Here is a 27565-nt window from a genome sequence, read left to right as displayed (position 1 = left end):
CGAACAAAGCTAAACATCGCTTGTTATCGATTACTGGTAGAGATTGATCAGGTCTTCAACACTAATTCCGAGATCATCTCTTTTATCCCAATTCATTTACAGAAATAGTGCCCCTAACCCGACAGCATGTTCTAATTCTAATTTTCTTCCAGTGTTTTTTCCTTATTCGCCTCTTTCATCACTCTTTTATCATTTATTTTCTAATCGTCTGTTCAACCTGCCCATTACTGCCGCGTGACAGGTTCCTTTTTTATCTTACATCAGTTCGATATCAATAAATTGGATCGTTTAAAAAATTGATCAGGTCGGAGTCCTATTGTCTGGAAAAAGTCTCCCCACTCACCGGGCAAAAATCGTCTTATATCCATTTGCACTATTCATCGGCGAACCATCCAATCGGTCACATTTTTTTTAGACGGAACCGCGGGTTTGATGCTGTAGATCGCGAAACGGTTGTCTAGTGTATAGTCAAGTCTTTAGGGCCATTAACAGAAGCACTCGAGGATAAGTAAATAAATTTCTCATTTCTCTTAACAGGCATTTCCGTAATTTCAGAGACATCACTGGAAATTGCTGTCATTGTCGTTATTAATCGGCTGCGGTTCGAATTCATTGCACATAAAATCCTTGCGTCTACTAGACGCGTGTCATTAGGCATTTCGTGTTGAACCGACATGCTATCTCCCGGGGAGGACGACGTACTCTAGGGAGGTCTGGGACATCCCTGCTAGGAACTACTACATTGTTACGAGACAAGATTATTCAAAAACGAATTGACGAAAACATCATTAGTCTCGTACTTTGTCTTGCATCAAAAATGACACACGCTCAACAACTTAAGCAGGATACTTAAAACCAAATAACTGAATTGCTAAAGAACTGACACAAGAAATTTGTTGACAAAAATTGCACTAATTTCTTCAAGCATATACATCTATTGTCGAGGGTAGATCCTGGGGCAGACATTGACAGGAGCAAGCAGATATACAAATGGCATATGAACTGAAAAAGGGCAAATTAAGTATCCCCCCAGCGAAAACGGGGGTCTGGGGGAAATTTTGAAATTTCAGTGCAATTTCACGTAATTTCTAGGCACTTGGGGAACATTTAAGAGAATATTAGCTAAAACTTGGGCTGGTGACTGCTGTCTTAGTTGCCAGTGGAAAATGTTGCCATTGTGAAAAGAAAGATATATAGGCTAAATGAACACGAAATTGACTACGCCTGGCCTTAAACACATTTATACGATGGCACCATGGACGACGTTTAAGTGAATGACAATAAAACATGAATCTCAAATAATCGAGAATCGTAAGGGGCATCTCAGTTTACGATCTCGCGGTGTATGCGCGAAGGCCGAGTAATCCGCAGAATATCAACTAACTTCTCGATTAAGAATAAACACCGCAGCCGATGCACGAACGGTTTCGTTCGAAATGACTTCAGAGACAGAGAGACGAGATGACTAAAAGGTGTTGATCGTGTTTTACCGAGTAAGAAACAGTCACAGCATCGCACACTGTACACAGACACACAGAGTATCTGATTGATAGCTCGAGAGAAGCCGGTGCGTGCATACACCAAGCTATAATACCTAATAACCATCAATCTTCTCACCGCGCGTAGCCCTCACAGGTGAAAGGCCCGATTAAACGAAATATACAATCAGTGGAAAAATCGTACCTCGCCGTTATGGATTCGGACGATGAACTCCATTAATAGAATTCGATCAAAATCTACATTTCAACGTTTAAGCGATATTTCTAGTCAAACGAGACAGATAGTACTTGTTTGTAGCACTTTCGCCACTAAATGTACGGTAGGTTCATCAATTAAATGAATGATATTTTGATAAATTTAGTAATAATACATAAGCTGGATCCAGTTCCACAGCTCTGAGTAAAATTTGATGCTAAAGAGTAAAAACGTTGAAAATGAAATGATTTTAACTCAGTGTTAACTATAAACCCCTCAACTGTGTAACCAGGCCCTGCAGGTATCCCCAAAAATCTATTATCTCAGCAATGGGTAAAGCGAATTCATTGATGATTTTCACAGGTCATCAACAAGTACGCAAAATATCTAAGAGATCACCCGTCGATTACGGAAGAATTCTCAAATAACAAATAAACAGTATATGAAAATGGAATATCAAAGCAACGCAATGCGACATAACGATAAGGCTAAAAAATTGATATGCTGTTTCTCACTTTCTGCTGAGCTTATAAGCTGACGCGGGAAAAGGAGATTAGGGGAAGTTATTCTAACTAGCGCAGAAAATATATTAGTTGAATTATAGCCCAGCGATATTTCCCGTTTTCAAAAGAAAACGTCTCGACGAAATGACAAAGGTGGGAATTCACGCGACGTTAAGATAAAACAGGCGGTCGCTAATAAATTTAAAACCTACGAATTTGAACAAGACAACGAGTTATTTATATTACACTATAGAATCAATAGCCGAATTTTGTTAACGCGTAAGTGACCAATGTTTATCTTAGCAAACGAGCGCGCTACCAGGCCGCGTCCCCATAGGGACCGCTGCCAGAAGGCTCTCGCGTCACGCCACGCCAGTCTGCCTTGTAACCGAGTCATCGACGTGTGGCTATGCCTTAAGTTCGCGTCACCTGGCAGTGGATTAATCACACCGAACAATCACTCCCCTCTCTCTTAACGGTTAATCCTTCTTAAGTCGATTTTTGCTATCGTGCGCGGGCTATATTCGCTAGAATGCGAGCATGCACAATACCAGTCGCAGTTTACTAGTTAAACCGGGCAATAATTCAGGACTCGTAGCTAGCTGTTAGACTAGACATGAGACACAAGTCGCAGTAACGGATTTAACTAGGTAGTAATGCAAGGGCGGATTTAGAGGGTAGTCTCAGGGGTCCGGACTCCTGCCTTTTCACCGGGTTGCTCTTTTCGTCCAGACAAAATCGTTAAAACTTGTTCATTTGACACTCATCTTCTCGGATATTGCAACCTTTCTTAAAAAATATCTAAAAATGATGGCGGAATCCCAATATAGCCTTTGACATGGCTACTTCATCCGAAAATACCTTTTCTTTTCTCCTGGACTCCGCCCCTCCAGTTTTTCTAGATCGACCCCTGTCATGGTGGAACTACAGTTAAACGCTACGAAGCATTGGACGTCTATTACCAATGCAGGCCTCCCGTCGTTGTAGAAAACAAGGTTTAACTGAGATCTACACCAATGGCCAAAATACTCAAAACGAATGGAGGAAAAAATGGGGATCTTAATTTACAGTATTAAAATTGTAGGCGGACCCATGAGCAAGATCTTGCCATTTTTTGGCCAATTAATCCGAAAAGGTCGGTGCTGCCCATCTTTTGACACGAAAATTACCCTATTCTAGAATTCTAGATAAGTTACAAAAGATTCTTTTAAAGATCTTGTAAAGTTTTTTTCGACAAAATTTCTGTTTCTGTTTCAATCTTTTAACAGTAAGTGCATTCAAACAGGGCCTTCCAAATTTTGAGGGCCTAATAGTCTCTCTCATAAGACCCTTGGAATCACCTGTTTGTACGTGTGTTAATCTACTTTCCTGATATTAACAACAATATCACTGATTGGTGGACAATATTTCTAAATTAGGCATGTTCTAGCTAACATATTACAAAACCTAATCTTTAAGTCCAAATTCTAAACCCAATTTTCAATTAATTAACTACATGGAATGAATTAAGTTGGAGTATTATAACACCATATATCTATACCTGCATATGTACCACAGGCTGTCATTTCACCAACTTTATTTCAAAGAAGCAAAGAACTTAATAGCAAAGGTTAGTCAATCTCGGTTGTAGAGGTAACAACTTCACGAGCAACAATTATTTGATAAGTTTGTAAATAATTCCTTAATAGTAACATTTTAGCGCTAACTTATTGTGCAGTAACTATCTGACTAATACTGATAATTTCGATATTTAGTTTTACTTACCTGACACCGAAGACAGCGTCCTAATTGATTAATCCAACCAATTCGGTAACATATCGGGCATGAATAACGTAAATGAGGTGCGTGAAACTAAGACACGCGTCAGTTACATACATTCAAACGCGACCAACTGAAACTGACATCAACAACGCCATACACAACGCCACACAACGCTTAACGCGGCAAAGTGACGTCACATTCGCGCGTAAGTTAGATAGACTGGTTACCGGTCTCACCGAAAACCAGTCTATAAGTTAGACGGCGACACCGAACGATACAGAAAGGCACTACTACCGTTTAATGGATTTGCGGTCTGCCGTCATACTTGTACTTAATTGAGCCCACGACAGGGGCGGATCTAGAGGCAGACAATGACAGGAGCACAGAATTAAAAAAGGGCAATCTAAAGAAAAGTTACTATCCATGACAGGCGAGCGGCGAAGGTGCGAAGCATTCGCGGGGGGTCTGGGGGACCTCACCCAGAAATTTTTTGAATTTCAACCCATTTTAATGCAATTTCCAGGCACCTGAGACACAAAATGACATTCTGCAACAATTCTTTAAGAGATGGGAATTGATTAATATGGAAACAATGTGATAATGAACTTTATAGAATGCAATTAAGTTTTTTATAAAATAAACAAGGTACATAACAAAATAATTTTGATTAACTACAATCTAAATGAGATTGCACATATCTCATTTTCTAAGAAAGATTTACACATTAAGACGAGGTAATTTGAATCACGTGTAAATTAATGCCCTTTTCAAAAATAAATGTGCCCTTTCCATAAGGACCGACCACTGCCACGTGTATTAAATGCCCTTTTTGAGAATAATGCGCCTTTTACTCGAGTCACTTCAGCAACGGACAGAAACTACGTTTTTTATATATGCCCTTTTTATAAAAATAACTGTGCCTTTTCTCGAGAACAGACGGCCACCGCATCTAAACAATGCCCTTTTTGAGAATAATTATGCCCTTTACTTGAGACAATTTTTTCGCACTTTTTTCAAAAAGGGCACTCATTTAAAAAAGGGCACTCGAATTTGCGACAGGAGCACGTGCTCCGCGTGCTCCCGTCTAGATCCGCCCCAGCCACGGATGTATAAACTAGATCTAGTTGGGACAGCGTTTCGGTTATCTTTTGTGCTCGTTTTTTGTTTGTTTGTGGTTGTCTTTTGTGTTCCTTGTATTACACTTTTTGTCTATATTTGTCTTCTGTGTATTGCATTTCTTCTACCGATGATGTTATGTAACATTAAAGAATAATAACGTTAGAGGCGTTTTTACGAGCATCCGATTTTTGCGATCGATTTCGTGAACGATTTGCTCCGATCCTGCGATCGAATCGAATGTTCGTAAAAATGACGATGGTTTTGGCAAATCACATGACATAGATATGGCGACGTTTAGAAAAAGATTGTATCTTTATGAACTACCGATGCTGTTATCTTGGAAATCAGATCGCCAAATTGCTCGCCGAGCGAGTTGGTCTGTTGCAAAAATCGATCGGAAATCGTGTTCGTAAAATCGCCGATCGTGAAATCGATCGCAAAAAAATCGGTGCTCGTAAAATGCGTTTCTCCGATCGATCGCAAAAATCGAATGCGTAAAAACGCCTTGGGTTATCGACTTGCAATTGATATCGGTACTTGACTGGTTGCCGGTCAATTCTATTCTTATCGATGTATTCAAATAACTTCGTTGATCGTTAATATCATATATTACATTTTTGTCGAAGATTTTAAGCAATATTAGGCTTACGTATGTGTTATTTTTTTAAGGCGTCGATAAACTTTCAAGAACTATGAACCTCTCATTTAATCTCGGTTATCATCGTCCTCACTTGAATCATTTAAAGCTGGTAGGAATCTTATTCAACAAAATTTTGAAAGATTTATGCATCCAATTTTTGTTTATTCTTCTTCGAATTCCGTTGATAGGCATCTTCACCCGTCAAGAGATTCGAACGCACTAAGGTAAAGCCGTTCCAAGCGAGCCTGGGAGTCATTCCCTGGCAAGCGAGGATGGTTGACACGGATGAACGTCTGAGAACGTCTTCCATGGAATATTAGGCAGAAAAATATATCCGCTTCCTTCCGTCACTGAAGTGTTTTTCTTGTTTGCAAAATATTCACCACAATTCTTTCTTTAAGAGAAAAAATCTCTCACGTTCAGCTGTTAAATATCGTAAACAAATAGGAAATGAATTTTCTGTACGAAGTAATAAAAGAGACGGCGTTAAACCAGACCAGAAGGAAATCAAAGGTTAACGCCTGAAATTAAAACGTAGACTTGACGAAAAAAGGAATCTAAAAACGAATCTAATGGTTATAGAGTCCACGAACTGAGCTGAACACGAACCCAAGACCAAAAATATATATCATCAATAACTATACTAAATTTGTGGAGCCCTGCTGATGACATGGTGAAAAACAAGCCATAGGCGACAACTTGTCTCGGGCTCAGGCTCGAATCTGTCGTCACTGACGTATGAAGTACTCCGAAATCACCAATGCTATCGATAGTTCACGTTGCATTTTGGATATGTTATATCTAGGTCCGAAAGCTAAATCTTGTCAAGACAACTTTTTGAATTTCGACCCCGTCCCTCAGTTATGTAGACTGGTCGCCTGACCAATTCTGCGCCACCAACATTCGCGGTCAGAATAGGCAGGTAGTGAGGTCATCAGTTATTGAGGTCATCGCATCTTCAAGGTCATGTCGCTGCGAAACAGTTTTTAGTACCTAGTTCTGTCATTAGGTGGCGCACTGGTGGGCACATTCGTTGCACTGCACAACTTGACCCCCATACTATGGTGGCTGATTAGGGCCAAGTAAAAAAAAAATTCCGTGCAATATACCATGCAAAAAATATAGTGCTTCGTTTCTGCGTGGCGCAAAAACGAAATTTACCGGCAGAAACGCGCCAAAACGAGCGCAGAAACGAAGTTCGTTTCTTCGCCCGTTTTGGTGCGTTTTAGCGGGGTGATTTCTCGTTTTTGCGCCGCGCAAAAACGGACGCAAAAACGAAGTTCGTTTTTGCGTGGCGCAAAAACGAGAAATCACCGCGCTAAAACGCTTCGTTTCGTCCGTTTCGTCCTAAAACGTTGCCTATTTTAGAGCCCATCAAAACGTCAATTTATTACAACTATTTCATTTGAATTTGTTTACTTACGTGAAGGCAGTGCTACTGGCTTTCGCAAAAAATCAGAAAATTACCGATAAAGGAAGTTTTATTGCGTATAAACGTAACTCTGAAAATTAAATTTATTAGAAAATAATTGGTATAATAATACAACGTTTTAAGGCCGTAATTAGTTACCGCGCATGAACGAAGAAACGAAGTTCGTTTTTGCGCCGCGCAAAAACGGACGCAAAAACGAAGTTCGTTTTTGCGCGGCGCAAAAACGAGAAATCACCGCGCTAAAACGCGCCAAAACGGGCGCAGAAACGAAGTTCATTTCTGCGCTCGTTTTAGCGCGTTTCTGCGCGGTAAATTTCGTTTTTGCGCAACGCAGAAACGGACGCAGAAACGAAGTAATATATTTTTTGCATGGTATATTGCACGGAATTTTTTTTTTTAACTTGGCCCTAATCAGCCACCATACCATACTAACATTGTACAAAAGTTTAACCAAGCTCGACCTACTATTAACGAAGCAAAATCGCTGAAAGACACACTGACACACAAGCGTCTCGTAACGGAAGCCCGAGAACCAATAATTTTTTTTCTTGGGAACGTAATAATCTTTTCGATCAAACGAACGAAATCTCTTATTAATGGCAGGCAATTCCCTGACCCTTGAATTAATGGAACTGGTCAAACAGATAGGAACCATATGGCAGTCATATACCGACTACATGACTACCTTATATCCAAATCCTTCTAATCTATGTTACTAACCCTATATGTATAGAAAATAGCCAAAATTATTGTATAGTTGATAGTGTATTATTCTCGGACGATTTGAAAGGAGGATGGTTATTCTTTGGGGATGATTTTCGAACGGGTTATTGTATGAGGGTTAATTTCAGATATGTTCAGGATGTCTAAATCGACAAATTTACGTACAGAATCAGTCGACATCTGATAATCAGTCATCCAAATTAAAATGGAAGGCTCGATTACCAGGTCGGTAACCAGAATAATCTTCATCTCTTACCATTGAAAAGTCAATTAAGTTTCACAAGTCGTGAAATTGAAGAAACTGTAGGTAGCTGATGAACGACAAGAAAGCATCTTCTAGAAAATCTGTAACATGTGTACTGGCGTATATACCTATACGGAGAGTCCTGCAGGATGTCAACACGCTATATCGGCGTGCAGATGATATCGCCATGCGCGCTTTGGCATTCTTAGAATAACCAGCGCACAAAAAAAGTCATCGGCAAAATTCTTAGCACAAAATGGTTTTCAGAATTTACCATTCTAGTTTGGCAGTTCTGGATGTGTTAATTTTCATCATATTATTCTACTACAACAGCGATTCGGGTAAGTTCATTTTTGTAGAATCATCTATAACATTCTTGTGAAACAATACATACAAACAAAAGAAGATTGATTCTTTGTTACTTACACTTATACCTTCATGAAAAACTACTCGAATATCTAATAATCCAAGAATCAAGAGGAAGGCGTTTGCAGAAAAAATGGGGCCTATTTTGTTGATGGAAACATATACCATTTTTTCGGCGGTGGTGTGCCTGAAGAGAGTGGTGTGCCAGCGTCGAGCCAGTGACTTCAACCGGGGATGAATGGGCCTACCTTTAGTCGAAAATCAGGGAAATATTTTCTCATTAAGCGAGTTTTTATCCGCTGTGCTAAAATACATGAAACGGTATCGGTTTATTTCAGCGTCCATCAAGTGCCCACTGCCACATAAGGGGTTGTACTACTCCGGGAAAGTGAATCAGACGGTTTCTGGTCGAACATGTCAAAGATGGGCCGTCAATTTACCCCATAGGAAAAGCTCTCAACCGAGCAACCCTCGCAATTTCCCAGAAAAAGACCTGGTTAAAGCAAAGAATTACTGTCGTAATCCTGACCACGACAAATGCATATGGTGTTACACAACAGATCCTAAAAAGCGATTTGAATTTTGTAACGTTCCGGGTACGTATGATATTTTCAGGTATCCGTAAGTTCAATTAATTTTAGATTATAGTTCGTAGTTAGTTTATGAGAAAGAATCAGTTGACTCAAATTTCATTAGTCTAGATGGTTTCGTTTCGCTAGTTGATAACGGTAAGTCTAGTTTAATTCCTCGTATCTCAACTGGCAGCTATAGAAATACAAATAGAACAGATTACACATTTCATTGCAGTTTACAAAAGCGACCAGGCCGATTAGGAGAAACAAAGTATCATTTTTGTTTAGCCTAAGAAATATTTTACTATGCAACATTGTATCATTCAACGGTGCTAATACTTACGCAAATTCTTAAGTAGACAACTATTTCGCTGGTTAGGCTTATGTATTTCCATATCTAAAGGGCATAGATATTGCAGTTCAGTAGCTTAAACGTCATTAATCTTGTAACGAAAGCTTTAAAGTCGTTGCACACAATAATACCGAAGGTCACAACATACAGCGACAAAAATATGTTTTCTACGTTATTATCAGCAAAACCACACGGAATATGCCGTTGTAGACGTTGCTTGCACTTTCCCGAACGAAGGGCTTCAAGAACATTGGCAATGTCGCCTAGGAGTTAAGATTTTGAAACAATAGAAGCAGAAAACAAACTAAGAATGTTATTTTTCAATTATGGGCCTTATAAGTTGACGATTTACATTTGCGTACTAGAACTGCATATGCCTCGATCCGTTGTCATTCTTGATAAGATCCGTTCAAACAGAAAACTATGTACAAATTATTTAACTTACTAGAATAAAGAATTTAAATTACTAAAATACTATACCAACCATTCAGCCTCGGCAAGAGCTGAGCTTATAGCTACGTTTTAGTGAGAATTATTCAAAACTCAAACATCAACAACTCCATTCGGCACAAGCAAGTGGGAAACAGCCTAAAATCATACTTCGTGCGATAAGCATAGAAAAAAACAACATTTTCAATAGAATTACATACGGAATTTACATGTTTATATGGGCTAACAATGCACACGGTAAAGGCTACATCAACGATTTGCGATAACCGATAGTTGCATATGAATTAATTAACCGTATCATATTTTCATCTCGTGTATATCCTCGAAATACTTGTAGCATAACTGCTATCGCATATGCAATGAATATTTAAATTGTTTTTATATTTCTCACTGCGTTTTGTCGATGGTGGTCCTCTGTCGCCGATTTCATATTCACTATGGCGGGCCAAACCGGAAACCAAGCTAGACGAAGTATTCTCCCGCCAATACAGTACACACAAGAAATAAGATATTGGGATGAAAAGAATTCTCCATACTGAAAATTTGAAGAGATCTCGATGTTTAGTGAAATGGCGGTTCGCACAAGTCCTCTCTGGCGCGTAATCTCAAAAACTCAAGTTGTCAGAGATCAGTTGTGAGGAAAATGTTCAAAAATTCAAAAATTCAAACGCACACGTAAATTGCTAATAACGGTTTTTAACCTCTGGAAAAAATAAAGAAGTTGGGTTCACGGAAACTGAAATATTTCAAGGTGGAAGTAAATTCAAGATATTTTTTGACGCGCGATAAAAAATGCGGTCCTTGGGTTTCATATGTTGGCTGATTCGGGCCACTTAGAATGTTATTCATTTCGCGAGGTTTCATGACATGTACCAGTTAAATAACGCGTAAAATAAAAGCTAATGGAAGGACTTCATATTGCCAAAAAGCTGGGTTTATGCAACTTGAATAAGTAATCGAAATATTTCAAACTTAGCAGATCGCTCTTCGAATATACATTTTGCATAATAAGGAGCACTGATTCCGTTCCTGTTCTGTTGCAAACACGTTTTTTCAGCTTTGAAATAATGGAATGACCACGATACGTCATATAACGCGCAGTACATGAAAATAAATCGTAAACAATCAAGACATGAAATTTCATTTCATTCCAATTAGTTCCTGAATAATTTACAGCAATAGATTAGATACCAGATTAACAAAATGACGATATACGAAATAGTTAATTCGTTTTCGACACATGCACTCGGGTTACAGAGAATCGTCTCGACATCGGCGAATTGACCCGGCAGTAATAGGGGTAATGGGCTCTCATACCAAAGGTCGAACGGTCGAGCTCGTAAAAAATGAAAAACATGAAAATAATAACAATTTCTACTTGAATTACTCGCGAAACTCATAAAAAATGAAAAATAATTCTCACACACTCGAATTTATTTTTCATTTTTACTCGCTAGAAAAAAGTGTGAGTAAAGTGTGAGTGAAATAAATTCGAGCGTGTGAGAATTATTTTTCATTTTTTATGAGTTTCACTCCTAATTCAAGTAGAAATTGTTATTATTTTCATATTTTTCATTTTTTAATGAACTCGACCATTCAACCTTTAACCTGAAAGCCCATTACCCCTATTACTCTTAAAATATTCATATACATGAATAAAATATATATGAATAACATATAAATCGGATAGATTATTCAATATAAAAGTGTGAGTGAAATAATTCATATTTAAAACATTGAATATTTATATTTGAATGAGTTTTAATAAAAATTTTGTTATAAAAATGAAGAAAGAAGAAGAAGAACCCAACTTTAAAATCGAAATCAATGAAACCAATAAATCATTTTCACAGTTTTACATTAAAAATTATATTTCAGCAACAAATTTAGTGTCCGCAAGACATTATAAAATCGATAACATAACTATGATTAATCAAATATCATCAAATGAAACATATTTAATTACTGAACTAGTAGATACTTTTGATAATGGCGTTAAAAATCCTAAAATATTCAATACAGTTTTAAATTTTAAAGGAACTTTAGATGAAAACATAATTAATATTCTTAAAACTCCTTTCAATGAAAGAAATGATGATATAATACTTTAAATAAAAAAACAATGAGTTACTTTATCTAATACTAACTTAATTAACTTATTGTTTTTTTATCTAAATCTTTTTGATTTCTATTCGCGCTATTGGTTAACAAGAATTGACTAGAATTCAAATAGATTTAACAAGAAATTCAATAACTTTAACTGTTAGTATCACTCTTGTATTATTTCATTGTTTCTCTTATTGAATAAGCCAACTAACTAATATCACTCTTGTATTATCCTAGTCAAATGTAAAGAATTTACAATATCATACTTGAATGAATTAAAACATAAATTACTTCTGTTACTTCATTTTCGGAAATAAAGCATAATATGTATTTAATACCATTAATACGTATTTAATACCATTAATACGTATTTGATACGTATTCAATACCATTAATACGTATTTGATACGTATTTAATACGTATTTAATACATTGATACCTCAACCCTCCTTTTTAACGTAAATATAATTTACTCATTTTCATACATTTCAACTAATATATTTTATATTTTCAGCTAATTTAACAGTCGATTTCTTATTTTGATTCATATAATTTTTCATCAAGTTCATGAATATATTTATGAGTTTTTAAACTCTTTAAATTTTTATATCTTTTATTACATATTTCACAGCATTTAATATTATTCAATCTATCTGAAATATAATTCATATTTTCTATTAATTCAGTGTATCTAATTTTACAGCAATCATAGAATTCTAACAACTGTTTTATAGTATAAACTGAGAATGAAAATAAACCTGTAAGCATAATAATTGATTTAATATTCTGTTGATTTTTATATATTAGATGTAATATTTCTAATACCTTATTTTCACTCATTTTATAGTCAAAATATATAGAATAAATTAAATTAAAAGATGCTGTTTTAATCCTCCAAATCATTTAAATCATTAACTTTTTTATTGTTATTCTTTCTGTGATTGTTTCCATTTAACTTCTTTAATTTCTTGCTCAATTTTATATTTTCATTAATCAAATCCTTACTGATATTTTCATAATAAAAGAAAAGCGCAGCCAATATTAATCCACCTGCTACTAAATAATGTTTCAAATCACTTTTCCCAGTTGGGATGAAACCATCCATTTATTTAAGAGAAAAATTAAACAGTTTATAAAATATTTGCTAGTTTTTAATTAAATATTTTATAATCATTTTGAAAATATTAAACTTTTAAATGATTAAATCAAATAACAATTAAATTTACGGCCAAACAATTTATCATTTCAACTGTCAAACAATTTATCATTTCAACTGTCAAACAATTTATCATTTCAACTGTCAAACAATTTATCATTTCAACTGCCAAACAATTTATCATTTCAACTGTCAAACAATTTATCATTTCAACTGTCGAATAATTTATCATTTCAACTGTCAAACAATATATCATTTCAACTGTCAAACAATTTATCATTTCAACTGTCAAACAATTTATCATTTCAACTGTCAAACAATTTATCATTACAACTGACTAACAATTTAACATTTCAACTGTCAAACAATTTATCATTTCAACTGCCAAACAATTTATCATTTCAACTGCCAAACAATTTATCATTTCAACTGTCGAACAATTTATCATTTCAACAGTCGAACAATTTATCATTTCAACTGTCAAACAATTTATCATTTCAACAGTCGAACAATTTATCATTTCAACTGTCAAACAATTTATCATTTCAACTGTCAAACAATTTATCATTTCAACTGTCAAACAATTTATCATTTCAACTGCCAAACAATTTATCATTTCAGAGGTCAAACAATTTATCATTTCAACTGTCAAACAATTTATCATTTCAACTGTCAAACAATTTATCATTTCAGCTGTCTTATCATTTCAACTGCCAAACAATTTATCATTTCAACTGCCAAACAATTTATCATTTCAACTGTCAAACAATTTATCATTTCAACTGTCAAACAATTTATCATTTCAACTGCCAAACAATTTATCATTTCAACTGTCAAACAATTTATCATTTCAACTGTCAAACAATTTATCATTTCAACTGTCAAACAATTTATCATTTCAACTGTCAAACAATTTATCATTTCAACTGCCAAACAATTTATTATTTCAACTGTCAAACAATTCATCATTTCAACTGTCAAACAATTTATCATTACAACTGACTAACAATTTAACATTTCAACTGTCAAACAATTTATCATTTCAACTGTCAAACAATTTATCATTTCAACTGCCAAACAATTTATCATTTCAACTGTCAAACAATTTATCATTTCAACAGTCGAACAATTTATCATTTCAACTGTCAAACAATTTATCATTGCAACTGTCAAACAATTTATCATTTCAACAGTCGAACAATTTATCATTTCAACTGTCAAACAATTTATCATTTCAACTGTCAAACAATTTATCATTTCAACTGTCAAACAATTTATCATTTCAACTGTCAAACAACTTATCATTTCAGATGTCAAACAATTTATCATTTCAACTGTCAAACAATTTATCATTTCAACTGTCAAACAATTTATCATTTCAGCTGTCTTATCATTTCAACTGCCAAACAATTTATCATTTCAACTGCCAAACAATTTATCATTTCAACTGCCAAACAATTTATCATTTCAACTGTCAAACAATTTATCATTTCAACTGTCAAACAATTTATCATTTCAACTGTCAAACAATTCATCATTTCAACTGTCAAACAATTTAACATTTCAACTGTTAAACAATTTATCATTTCAACTGTCAAACAATTTATCATTTCAACTGTCAAACAATTTATCATTTCAACTGTCAAACAATTTATCATTTCAACTGTCAAACAATTTATCATTTCAACTGTCAAACAATTTATCACTTCAACTGTCAAACAATTTATCATTTCAACTATCAAACAATTTATCATTTCAACTGTCTTATCATTTCAACAGTCGAACAATTTATCATTTCAACTGTCTTATCATTTCAACTGTCAAACAATTTATCATTTCAACTGTCAAACAATTTATCATTTCAACTGTCAAACAATTTATCATTTTAACAGTCTATTAGATATTTAAATCATTTAACTCAATTCAATAATTATAATGTAGAATTGTTACTCTTTACGCCAGTTTTTATGTTTAATTGTTTCATAATGCTTTGATTTATGTGATTTTAAATATTTACCTCCGCAATAACAATGCACTTTTTCATTAGGATTGAATTTTCTAAATTCATCATCTAAATTACATTGAACTGCAATATCTTTAAATGATTTTTCATTATCTAATTCACATTGAATTCCAATATTTGATGAATTTTCATTATAGATAATTTGTTTATTATCAAAATTGAAATAATATAATTGTCTTTTTTCAATTCTTAAGTTAATCAAATCATTGTAATCTTTTGAAAGTATTATATCATCATTTCTTTCATTGAAAGGAGTTTTAAGAATATTAATTATGTTTTCATCTAATGTTCCTCTAAAATTTAAAACTGTATTGAATATTTTAGGATTTTTAACGCCATTATCAAAAGTATCTACTAGTTCAGTAATTAAATATGTTTCATTTGATGATATTTGATTAATCATAGTTATGTTATCGATTTTATAATGTCTTGCGGACACTAAATTTGTTGCTGAAATATAATTTTTAATGTAAAACTGTGAAAATGATTTATTGGTTTCATTGATTTCGATTTTAAAGTTGGGTTCTTCTTCTTCTTTCTTCATTTTTATAACAAAATTTTTATTAAAACTCATTCAAATATAAATATTCAATGTTTTAAATATGAATTATTTCACTCACACTTTTATATTGAATAATCTATCCGATTTATATGTTATTCATATATATTTTATTCATGTATATGAATATTTTAAGAGTAATAGGGGTAATGGGCTTTCAGGTTAAAGGTTGAATGGTCGAGTTCATTAAAAAATGAAAAATATGAAAATAATAACAATTTCTACTTGAATTAGGAGTGAAACTCATAAAAAATGAAAAATAATTCTCACACGCTCGAATTTATTTCACTCACACTTTACTCACACTTTTTTCTAGCGAGTAAAAATGAAAAATAAATTCGAGTGTGTGAGAATTATTTTTCATTTTTTATGAGTTTCGCGAGTAATTCAAGTAGAAATTGTTATTATTTTCATGTTTTTCATTTTTTACGAGCTCGACCGTTCGACCTTTGGTATGAAAGCCCATTACCCCTATTACTCCCGGCTACAAACACGGCCATTTTCACAAACCGGGCAGCATCGGGTAATGATCGAAGATCTCGTTACGATGATTGCGAAAAGTAGAAATTCGAGCGTCTTCGAATTCCATGTCCGTTTGTTGTTCAACGGGAAAGCCACGACGACTAGCCGCTCTAAGCTTATAAGGATGATCGACCAGTTTCGTGCCATTTGCGTAGCGTAGAAAAACGGTTGAAAAAGTGTTATGAACCACCATCCAAAATACCAGTCGTTTATGTGATTAACCTAACAGGCCAGTATAACGTCCTTGGGGTACAGAAAAAGCACGGAGAACCATAAAGGATAAGTCGAAGGAAACTGAAATTTTGAAGGTGGTATAAACAGGATTGTTTAATTCCTGTCTAAAAGGTTCAAAACGTTGACGATTACACTGGCCAATATTATTGATCCATATAAGCGCGTGTACGAGATGATACTGAATCTGAAGACGCTGCTAGGGTGGTGACTCGCGCAAGGCCGATTTCGTCAAGGTCGAGGTCGAGATCGCATGTTTGTGCGTGGATAAAGAGCGGGGTAGAACAATGATTGGTCCAATGAAAAGCTTGAAAGAATATCGCAATCGTAACTGGGAAAGCTGGTGAAAATGATTTAACTTTTTATAGCAGTTTTTAGAAAACTATACTTCTTAAAAAAAGATATTTTGCCTCAGTTACCAGGTCGGGAATAATCTTAATAATGATAATAATGATATATATATTCTTATATAGCGCACCCCGACATGGTAATCGGTGCGCTTTACATAGATATAAGTCATTTTACCCGTATTAAAACATAATATTAAAATACAATAGCAGATAAAAAGATCAGTTATAAGTTTTTCTAAAAAAGTATGTTTGAAACATTCAACAGACGGACTTAGTCGAATGCTCATGGGAATTTCATTCCATAAAGCAGGAGCTGCAAATTGAAATGCCCGGTTTCCAAATTGCACGTTTGGAGACAGGTAATCAGTTACTGGTGAAGAGTAAAGTCAATTCAGTTTCACAAGTCGTGAAACCGAAAAAAGTGGATGAAAGATCAGAATTTCTTTTGTAAATGACCTTCTCCTAAAAAAATCAGTAACTCACGTACTGGCGTACCCGTGTACTCTTACAGTGATGTCACAACAGTGCATTGATGCGCAGATGATATTGTCATGCGCGCTTCGGCATCGAACGACATTCGTAGATTAACCAGCGCGTAGAAAATATGTCATTGGCAGTTCTTAGCTCAAAAAATGGTTTTCAGAACTCGCCGTTCTCGTTTTGCAGTTCTGGATGTGTCTATTTCTATCTTATTATTCTACTACAACAGCGAATCGGGTAAGTTCATTTTTGTAGAATCATCTATCACATTCATGTGAAACAATACAAATACACATTCAAAGATTAATTCTTTTTCAATATACTCATGTCTTAATGAAAAACTACTCATATCATATCCAAAGATCGAGCAAAATCTTGGAAGGCGTATGCTGAAAAAACTGGACTGATTTTGCCAAGTTTGATGCAAACAGTCATGTATCCTCTGATATTTTGTCGGCGGTGATTTACATGAAGAGATAGTGCGCGAAGTTAATCAGGCGTCGGGCCAGTGACTATTTCAACCGGGGATGAACGCACTAATTGCCTTTAGTAAAAAACTGGTGAAATAATTTATCATTAGGTGCGTTGTTTTTGTTTGTGTACGAAAAAAAAACATGAAACGGAATCGGTTGATTTCAGCGTTTTCTAAGTGCCCACTGACGCATAAGGGATTTTACTATTCCGGGAAAGTGAATAAGACGGCTTCTGGTCGAACGTGTCAAAGATGGGCCGTCAATTTCCCCCATAGGAAAATCGCTTCAGCAAGCAACCCTCGCAATTTCCCAGAAAAAGACCTCGTTAAAGCAAAGAATTACTGTCGTAATCCTGACCGCGACAAATGCATATGGTGTTACACAACAGATCCTAAGAAGCGATTTGAATTTTGTAACGTTCCGGGTACGTATGATATTTCCTAGTTTCCGTAAATTCAACTAATTTTCAGTTATAGTTCGTAACTAATGTGCGAGAAAGAATCGGTTACTGGAAGTTCAATATTCTAGAAGGTTTCGTTTCGCTGGTTTATAACGGTGAGTCTAGTTTGATAGTCGTTATCTGGACCATTTTTCCATGCAGAAACTTCATGATTATTTCAAAAATTTTTGCTTGACGATATTGCATGATTAGCTCCCCGCCCTATAGCTGGCAGGGGATTCGAGCCGTGACGCAGAGTCTCGGTTCATCAGGTTCCTCTGAGGGGTGATGTTCGAAGACGCCCGTCGAATTAACGATGTTATTTTGATTAGAAGGTATGTGTCAACGATGAATATCTCAGAATTCCGTTACAATAATGTTTTTATGCATTATGTAGGTTATCTACGGCGTTCTGTGTGAGTAGATGTGCACTACGTCATCATTATTCAAATTTCGAAATAACAATTGCAATTGAATACCGGTACTATCAAATATATTCTATGGCTGGATTTTTTCAAGTTAGTTTTCTTACTCTTCGACAATGTATCGTTCAACGGTGCGCAAATTTCATTGCAATTTACAGAAGAGATTGACCGACTAATAGAAACAAGGTATCATTTCTAGCCTTATTAGCAAACGCCTATTTCGCTGTTTAGGCTTATGTATTTCCATAACTAAAGGGCATAGATATATTGCAGTTCAATGGCTTTAATGACATCATTAATCTTGTTACGAAATGCTTTCAAGCCATCGTACCATAATCCGCTTAATACCCGCGAGAACCACGTGTTTTTTCTCTTCGTCTTTTTCATCAACTCGGAATGCTACATCTAAAGCAACAAAATCATGTTTTCTACGTTGTTATCAGTAAAACTGTGCAGAATATGAACAGAGACGTTGTGTGCATCTTCCCGAACGAAAATTTGCAATATCGTCATGGACTAAAGGTATTAAAGCAATAAATGCAGGACACAGAAACTAAGAATGTTTTTTTTCAGTTATGGGCCTTTATATTAGTTAATATTTGCGTACTACGGCACTGCATTGGAAACTATACCTCGATCCGATGTCATTCTTGATAAAAATTTATTCGACCAAATAGAAAACTATAAGTATAGATCATTTTAAAACTTTATAGCAAAAGACAATTCCGCTATAATTGCAACCAACCATTCACCGTCGTGGCAACAGCCGAACTTTTACACATAGTAAATGTAAATGTCATTCAACTGAAACATTATCAACTCTTTTCGGCACAAGTGGGAAATAGCGAATATTCTAAAATAATTCTTGGAACCGTAAGCATAGAAAGGACAACAACTGTAAAACATCCGTAGATCTCCATTCGTCGATTTTCAAAAGAATCAACGTACGGAATTTACATGTATATAGGCTGACATTGACGAAGTAAAAGCCACATTTTAATGATTTGAGATAGGAGTATACGGATGAATAGCCAGTACTAAATCTAACCCAAGGCTTACTCAATACATACATATAATAAGTTTCCAGTTTCCAGGCGCCATATTTTGGCTGTCCCTCGAAGTCCTCATTGTTGCCATACCTTTCGTTGTTTTTAGAAACAAAACTCTGCAGTCCCTTGCTTGATGAACGTTATCTATACATCATTATTAAGGAAATGATATTTCATTTCACATAAAATGGAGATTTGCGAACGAAATCTTTAGAACAATAGCTATTAGATTCATTCTGGTTTTGTAATCGCTCATATCTGATTCTATAGCTATATGCATGTACCTATATTTCCTGAAACAATATTAGATGGGGATAGTAAGCTATAACGGTTATCGCGGCCCTAATTCAAGCAGCCTATGAAACTGACTCCCGGGTCAGGTCTATCTATTTGCACATGAAAATATTGTTTTTTTTTGTTGAGAAGAGACCGACGATAAAAACGGGTCTATTCACTGATGGCTCCTATGTATTTTTGATCGTACGCAGAAAGAGTTGGTTATTCATTTCATTTTGTCTCTTTGATAGATTTACGTCAGTGAAATTGCGCGTGGGACAAAAGCTAATGGAAGCACTTGCTATTGCTCAATTATGCATACCAAGACTTATTTCAATGCTTTTTGTCCAAATGATACTGGGATGACGCAAATTAAGTATTATAATCGAAATATTTCAAATTCAACAAATCTTGTTTCGAATCTAGATTTGCAAAATCAGGAGCACTGGCAGTACGTTTGCTGGGTTCTGGTCCAAAGGAGAAGACGTGATCGTGAAAGGTCATAAGCGCAGTCCATGAAAATGTATTGTAAACAAAGAAGAGGTGAAATCGCATCTTACTATATTGGATAAAAGTACCCCTATGCTATAAACATGATAGGCAAACCATATTTTTTCGATCTTGAAATAGAGATTGACCCCCGCTGAAAATGATTGGCCAGTGTGCAGGCGAACCATTTTTTTTTTAAATCTTAAAATAAGGATTGTCCCTGTTATTTATTTGGTTGGTAAATTTCGTCTGATTTTCTGATTGAGTGTCTGTCCCTTACAGACCCACCACACCTGCCGGGAGCGAAACAGAAGGACGTACTTGTACGGCTTGTTAGGTGGAATACGTTAGCGCCTGGGGTTTGATTTTGAAATCGGAAATTGAAGTACAGATATCGTTGCGTGATCGGCGGTCGAGTTTACAGAATTTTTTGTTTGAATCGAGGTACATACATCGGAAATTCGGTTGATCCGGTTCATTCAAACAATCTTCCATTCAGTCTGAACCGGCAAGCGACTGATTGGGGTGAATTTTCTTGGCTGCCTAATTTAGTACATCGAAATTTTGGAAATAGCTATATTACAAGGTTGAAGATGATTTTGTCCATTTTTGTATTTTTGCTCGTTTTCTACGTGTAACTAGTCCGATAGTTTATTGTAGTTTTTTCTCGGGTGGATGTTGATGTAGAAGGCAAACCATATTAACGCGCATACTTAATTCTGTTTTTATCTGCGAAGTTGGTAGCATTCAAAGATTTCGACACATGCTTGCTTGGACGACCTATATTCACGGCGCAATAACTGACACTTTTCAAAATCTTTTTATATATAGTACCTAGGATACTGGGATCAAACACTTTTTGTGTCAGGTCCCTGTGCAATTTGGCTGTCGGGCGTGCTTCTGCGAGGCTGCGTGTCTCTCGGAACTGTGTGTCCTGTTATCGACTGTGTGCCTCGGAGTCTACTTACACGGACCAGATTGTGTTTGCCTATTGGGATTTATTACCTCCCGGGCGCGGGCTCGAGGGCTGCGTGCATCTTAGGAGTGTGTTCTGTTGCGTATCGGCTGGAGGGCTGTGACCCCGATGTGTATCTAGAATTTAAATCATTAAAGGAGAAAAAAGAAACTTTATGATTTTGTTTTTATAAGTCGATAGAAATGAGTAATGATAATTAAATGAATGAATTTAAAACAGAAGCCTCGATTATACAAGGTCGGTAACCAGAATAAACTTAATCCCTTACGTACTAATGAAAAATCAATTTAGTTAAGTCGTGAAATTGAAGAAATTGAGAGTCGTAGATGAAAGATCAGAATGGCTTTTGTAAAGCACATTCTCCTAAAATATCAGTTACACATGAAGGCCTACACTGGCGCACCCGAGTACAGGGATGTCATTATACGTACATGATATTGTCATGCGCGCTTCGGCATCGAACGACATTCGTAGATTAAACACCTCATAGAAAATAAGTCATTGGCAGTTCTTAGCACAAAATGATTTTCAGAATTCGCCATTCTAGTTTTGCAGTTCTGGATGAGTTATTTTCATCACATTATTCTACTATAACAGCGATTTGGGTAAGTTCATTTTTTATAGAATCATCTATCACATTCTTGTGAAACAATACGAATATACCGTCGAAGAATAATACTTTTTTTGGAAAACTACTCGAATATCCAAAGATCGAGCAAAAACCTGGAAGGCGTTTGAAGGAAAAGAAAACTGGGCCGATTTTGCAAAGTTTGATGCAAACATGTATCAAATATTTTGCCGACCTGAAGAGTGTGCTTTAACTTAATCAGACGTCGGGCCAGTGACCTAAGTTCAACCAAGGATGAATACGCCTGCCTTCAGTCGAAAAACGGGGAAATGATTTCTCATTAGGTCTGTCGTATTTTTATATATATTTGTATAAAAATACATGAATCGATCTGTTGATTTTAGTGTTTTACAGTTGCCCACTGTCGCAGGAGGGGTTTTACTATTCCGGGAAAGTGAATCAGACGGCTTCTGGTCGACCGTGTCAAAGTTGGGCCATCAATTACCCCATAGGAAAAACACCCGAGCGAGCGATCCTCGCAAAAGTAGAAAAGTAGAAAAGTAGAAATCCGAGCGTCTTCGAATTCCATATCCGTTTGTAATTCAATGCGTAAACCACGACGGCTATTCTCACTACGTGGCGCTGCGGACAAACGGATTAAAGCTGTCCAATTCTGGGCTCACCTCATACAAGACAATGCGTCTAAATTAAGTTATAGCGTCTATAGGCTGCCTCTAAAACTTGATGAAAATGGTATATTACACGAGCCCTTGACTAAGATTCATTAAGAATACCATTTATGAGTCGGGTGCACATCACATTTGGAATAACCAAAGTAATAGTTTATAACATCTTAAAGATCAAGACAAACAAAATTTTTGGTCACGAATTACTAATAATGACAAACTTGTATCTTACAAGTAGGTTTTGTTACCAAACAAGTGGCCAAACTTAGACCTGGAATGATGAATTTTAAGATGAAGGAAATGAAGTGGTAAATTTTGTGAAGCCCGCATAATGTTAATGAATGCCATCTTCTCATCGGATGCAAAAAGCTAGAAAGTCTTAAAATACCTGTACCGGTATAAAAGTTGTAACCAAATATAATGATGAAACTTTTGCACGGCTTATACAATGCTAAATCCGCGACACTCTGCGAAAAATCGCAGAATTTACATTTACTGTGCAAAATTCTAGACAGTCACATATGTAAACATTTTTCAAGGTAAACCCCATTACTTTTTTTATAAGTTGCCTCCATGACAATCTTATTACCTAGGGATACGGAACGATTTTTTTCAGGGTGTGGATTTTAGTTTCAACGATTGTGATAACCGTTGGGTTGCTACTGTCGAGGGGTTGCTTTTCTTACCCTCTGGTCAGGTTACCGCGGCCCATGAAGCGCACGTTCCCTAGTGCGTTTTACCTTGGAGTAATCATTTGTCAAATGATTACTCCAAGGTTTTACTATATCTCTGATCAATGGGGAAGTTCAGTCCCGTAGGGCTTGCACCTATCTACTCAAATATTGCCTTAAAAGTTTGCAGTTCGTTTGCGTAGCGTAGAAAGACGGTTTAAAAAGTATTATGAACCGCCAACCAAAATACCAGTCGTTAAGGTGCTAACGTATTCCACCTAACAAGCCGTAGTCAATAAACTGTCGGATGTCACGGGCGTCCGGCCTATATCTATCAACTTTACGGTTTGGCTTGGTTGTCTCGGCGTAAAGGTGCTAACGTATTCCACCTAACAAGCCGTACAAGTACGTCCTTGGGCGCAACGAACGTGGATAAGTCGAAGGGAGTTAAAGTTTTAAAGGTTGTATAAACTGAATTATTTAAGCGATTGGTGACTTCAAGGTTCAAAACGTTGGCGTGCATAATCACGTGCGTGCGTGGTATCAATTTTGGATGTCCTCAACCTTTGTTTATCCCTTGAGTTCCGTTAATTTTGGGGTAATATAGTACCAAAATATCATTATTGGTTTAAACATATATCACAATGTATGATATATCAAACATATTAGAAAAGAAAAAAGATTTCGGGCTTTCTGCGAACATCTTCCTTGGAACATGCGATAGAAAAAACATATCTGCTTTTTATGTATGAAGTAATTAAAGAAATGTTGTAGGAGCGGGACTAGTAGGAAATCAAAGGCTAAACGCCTGGAATTAATTCCTACATATTAATGTATGTATTATTTTTTTAAATAAAATTTCGATGTTAAGACGAATTACCAAAATAATTAATTGCGATATCCACAACAAATATTACATAGCGATATGCCAACACCAAAGTATTGTCAAAAACGGCACCAAATTGGAAGAATGATTAAAAATGCTTGCCGCCCAATTAACAAATTTTAACAATTCAACAGATTCTATAGCTGGGATCATCTGATGGTAGATCAGAAAGGCTTTGGTAAAGCGCCATGCAGATTCGAAAAAAGCACCATAACTCATTCAAATATAAATATTAAAATATGTTTAAAATATAAATAATTTCAATCACACTTTACTCACACTTTTTATGTTTAAAAATCAAGAATCGTTAATTACTCGTTTTGTTATATTCTTTTAATTGTCCATTTATTTTACATATTTTTTTATTCGAAATCTGTTAAAATATGAATTATTTCTCGCACTTTACTCACACTTTTATCATTAATATATAATTGATTTTCAAATATATGATATTCATGTAAATAATGTTCATTTATATGAAATTATTAGAAGTAATAGGGAAAGTGGGATTTCATATCAGAAGTTGAGAGGGCGAGTGAGTAAAAGTAAAGATGAATTCAGGTGCGAGATTTTTTTTCATTTTTATGAGCTCGACTTCTCGATAATATATTCGATATAATTATATATTATATAAATATGTAGGCTTCTTATATAAATATGATTATTATATTATAAACTAAGTACAAATCATTTAACTTTATTGTAAAAAACGATATCGCAACCAACAGCAACAATCCATTCGGCAACCATTCAGCTTCGGTTATAGCTGTTTAAGTGTAAATATTAGGAAAAAAACATCATCCACTCCCTTCGGCACAAGTGTGATAAAGCATACGGAATCTACATGCATATAGGCTAACAATGAACGCAGTAAACGTGACTACATCAATGATTTGAGATAACCACGGATGAATAGCCAACTAAATCAAACCCAAGGCTTAATCAAGACGTTTCCATTTTCCAGGCCCCATACTGTAGCAGTCCCTCGAGGTCCCCTTTGTTGCCATGTTTTCAGATACAAAATTAGTTTGGATTAACATGAACATGCTCTGTTGTCCCTGGCTTGATGAATATTATTTGATGGATGGATTCCCCACCGTGCACCGCCATTTCGCTGAACATGGAGATTTGCGGACGAAATCTTTGATTCATTCTGGTTTTGTAATCACTAATACATGTATCTGGTTCTATATACGACATACGAGTACCTATATTTTCCGAAACAGTATTAGATGGGAGATGGGGAACGCTATGGAAGTTAGAACGGAGTCATACTCATGCCAATCAAAATTCTATTCAGGTTACCGCGATCCTAATCCAAGCAGCCTATGAAACCGATTCCCTGGTCAGGTCTATCTTATTTGCACATACTGAAAATGCTGGTGGCAATTATTTTTGTCGACAAGAAACCTACGATAAAAACGAAACCCCTGTCTCTCCCTCCCCAAAAGAAAATATCCAGATGGGATAAAGGTTACAATTTCTGAAGGCGCTATATGTGATTGCATTCAATATCAGTTAGTTATTCATTTCATGAGGTTCATATAACGTCATGTACCAGTGAAATTACGCGTGAGATAAAAGCTAATGGAAGGACTTCATTTTGCTATAATGCATATCAAGATTTATTTCGATGCTTCTATCCAAATAACACTGGCTTGATGCAACAAGAGCATCAAATTGAAAAGCAAATTGAGCAGATCGTATTTCGAATACAGATTTGCAAAATGAGGAGTCGCGGGGCTCTGTTCCAAACATGGAGTTTTTTCAGCTTTGGAAATAGAGTGGTCGTGAAAAGTCATATACGCGAAGTCTGTGAAAATAGATTGTAAACGAAGAAATTAAATCGTATCTTTATAAATTGGGTACAAATAACCCCTCGAGACATGCTATAGGCAAACCATACCAACGCTGATACTTGATGACAAACGCGGATACTTGATTCTTTATCCGCGAAGTTGGTTGCGTTTGAAGATTTCAACAAATGCTTGCTTGAACGACCTATTTACGGCGCAATAAGCGAAGAAGTTAACAACTGAGTCGAACATCGAAAGCGCTAACGCGAATTTACGCATTGCCATACGTTGTTCGTGGGTCAAAGGTGTTTCTTTTCCTCTGATTAGACCTTCGAGACGTTCTATAACTGCTGGGGCTTCGCAAATGAAGAAAATAGCTAAAACAACACCGACCATTTTCAGAATTTGAACATCTTTGCCCGATGATTTGTCAATCGTCGTGATTTCCTTTCTGCGTTTGCTGGCTAAATTCAACGCCACAACCAAAGCCGTGTTTATCACACACATCATAAGGTAAGGAAGAGCAACTGTGCCGATGACATACAACAAATATACGTCGTTGTACTGAACTCGGGGCACTGAGAAACGCGTAACGGGCGTTTCGGCAAAAAATATCGTGTAGGCGAATTGACCCGACTTCAAACACGGCCATTGCCACAAACCGGGCAGCACATCGGGTACGAAATGATTCCAATTCGAAAATATACTCGTTACGATGATTGCGAAAAGAAGAAATCCGAGCGTCTTCGAATTCCATATCCGTTTGTAATTCAACGGGAAAGCCACGACGACTAGCCGCTCTAAGCTTATAAGGATGATCGACCAGTTTCGTGCCATTTGCGTAGCGTAGAAAAACGGTTGAAAAAGTGTTATGAACCACCATCCAAAATACCAGTCGTTTATGTGATAAAGTATTTCACCTAACAGGCCGTACAAGTACAATGTCCTTATGGGGTACAGAAACAGCGCGGACAACATAAAGGATAAGTCGAAAGCAGCTAAAATTTTGATGGTGGTATAAACTGGATTTTTTAAGCGATTTATAACTAAAAGGTTCAAAACGTTGACGATAACACCGGCCAATATTATTGGGCCGTATATGCACGTGTACAAGATGATACTGAATCTGAAGTCGCTGTTATAAGGCGGTAACTCGCACAGTTCCGTTTTCGTCGAGGTCGAGTTCTCCATCGCGTGTTTTGAGCGGGGACGAAATAGAAAGCGGGGTAGAACGATGATTGGTCGAATTTAAAAGCTTGCAGGAATATCGCAATCGGGGAAAGCTGTTTAAGTACAGTTTATGCATTTGTAAAAATGAATTAACGTTTTATAGCAGTTTTAGCGTGTATTACTTCTGAAATGAGACACCTTTACCTCTAATGGTTCACTGATGGGCATATCGATTAAATTGCAAAAGTAAATTTATTTCATGTCATAGGCAGTTAAATACGTTGGTGGGAGTATCACCACAGGGAACGATGAGAATGAAACTCTTGAAATGGCCTTAACAACGGACTTTGCCCGGCTGCATCGCCATTTCGGTGGTT

The 27565-nt window shown here is 36.0% G+C and overlaps 1 protein-coding gene across 1 annotated transcript; it reads right to left on the bottom strand.

Annotated features, from left to right (window-relative positions):
* Positions 1–26168: 26168 nt before the first annotated feature.
* LOC141906200 (uncharacterized) lies at positions 26169–26855 on the bottom strand. The gene has a single exon (XM_074795440.1). The coding sequence runs from the start codon at positions 26853–26855 to the stop codon at positions 26169–26171; it is 687 nt and encodes a 228-aa protein (XP_074651541.1).
* Between the last annotated feature and the right edge of the window lie 710 nt (positions 26856–27565).

Source organism: Tubulanus polymorphus, chromosome 5, assembly GCF_964204645.1.
Source record: "Tubulanus polymorphus chromosome 5, tnTubPoly1.2, whole genome shotgun sequence".
Classification (NCBI taxonomy): domain Eukaryota; kingdom Metazoa; phylum Nemertea; class Palaeonemertea; order Tubulaniformes; family Tubulanidae; genus Tubulanus; species Tubulanus polymorphus.
The sequence above is the reverse complement of the archived record's forward strand: the minus strand, read 5'-3'. Positions and strand labels throughout refer to the sequence as shown.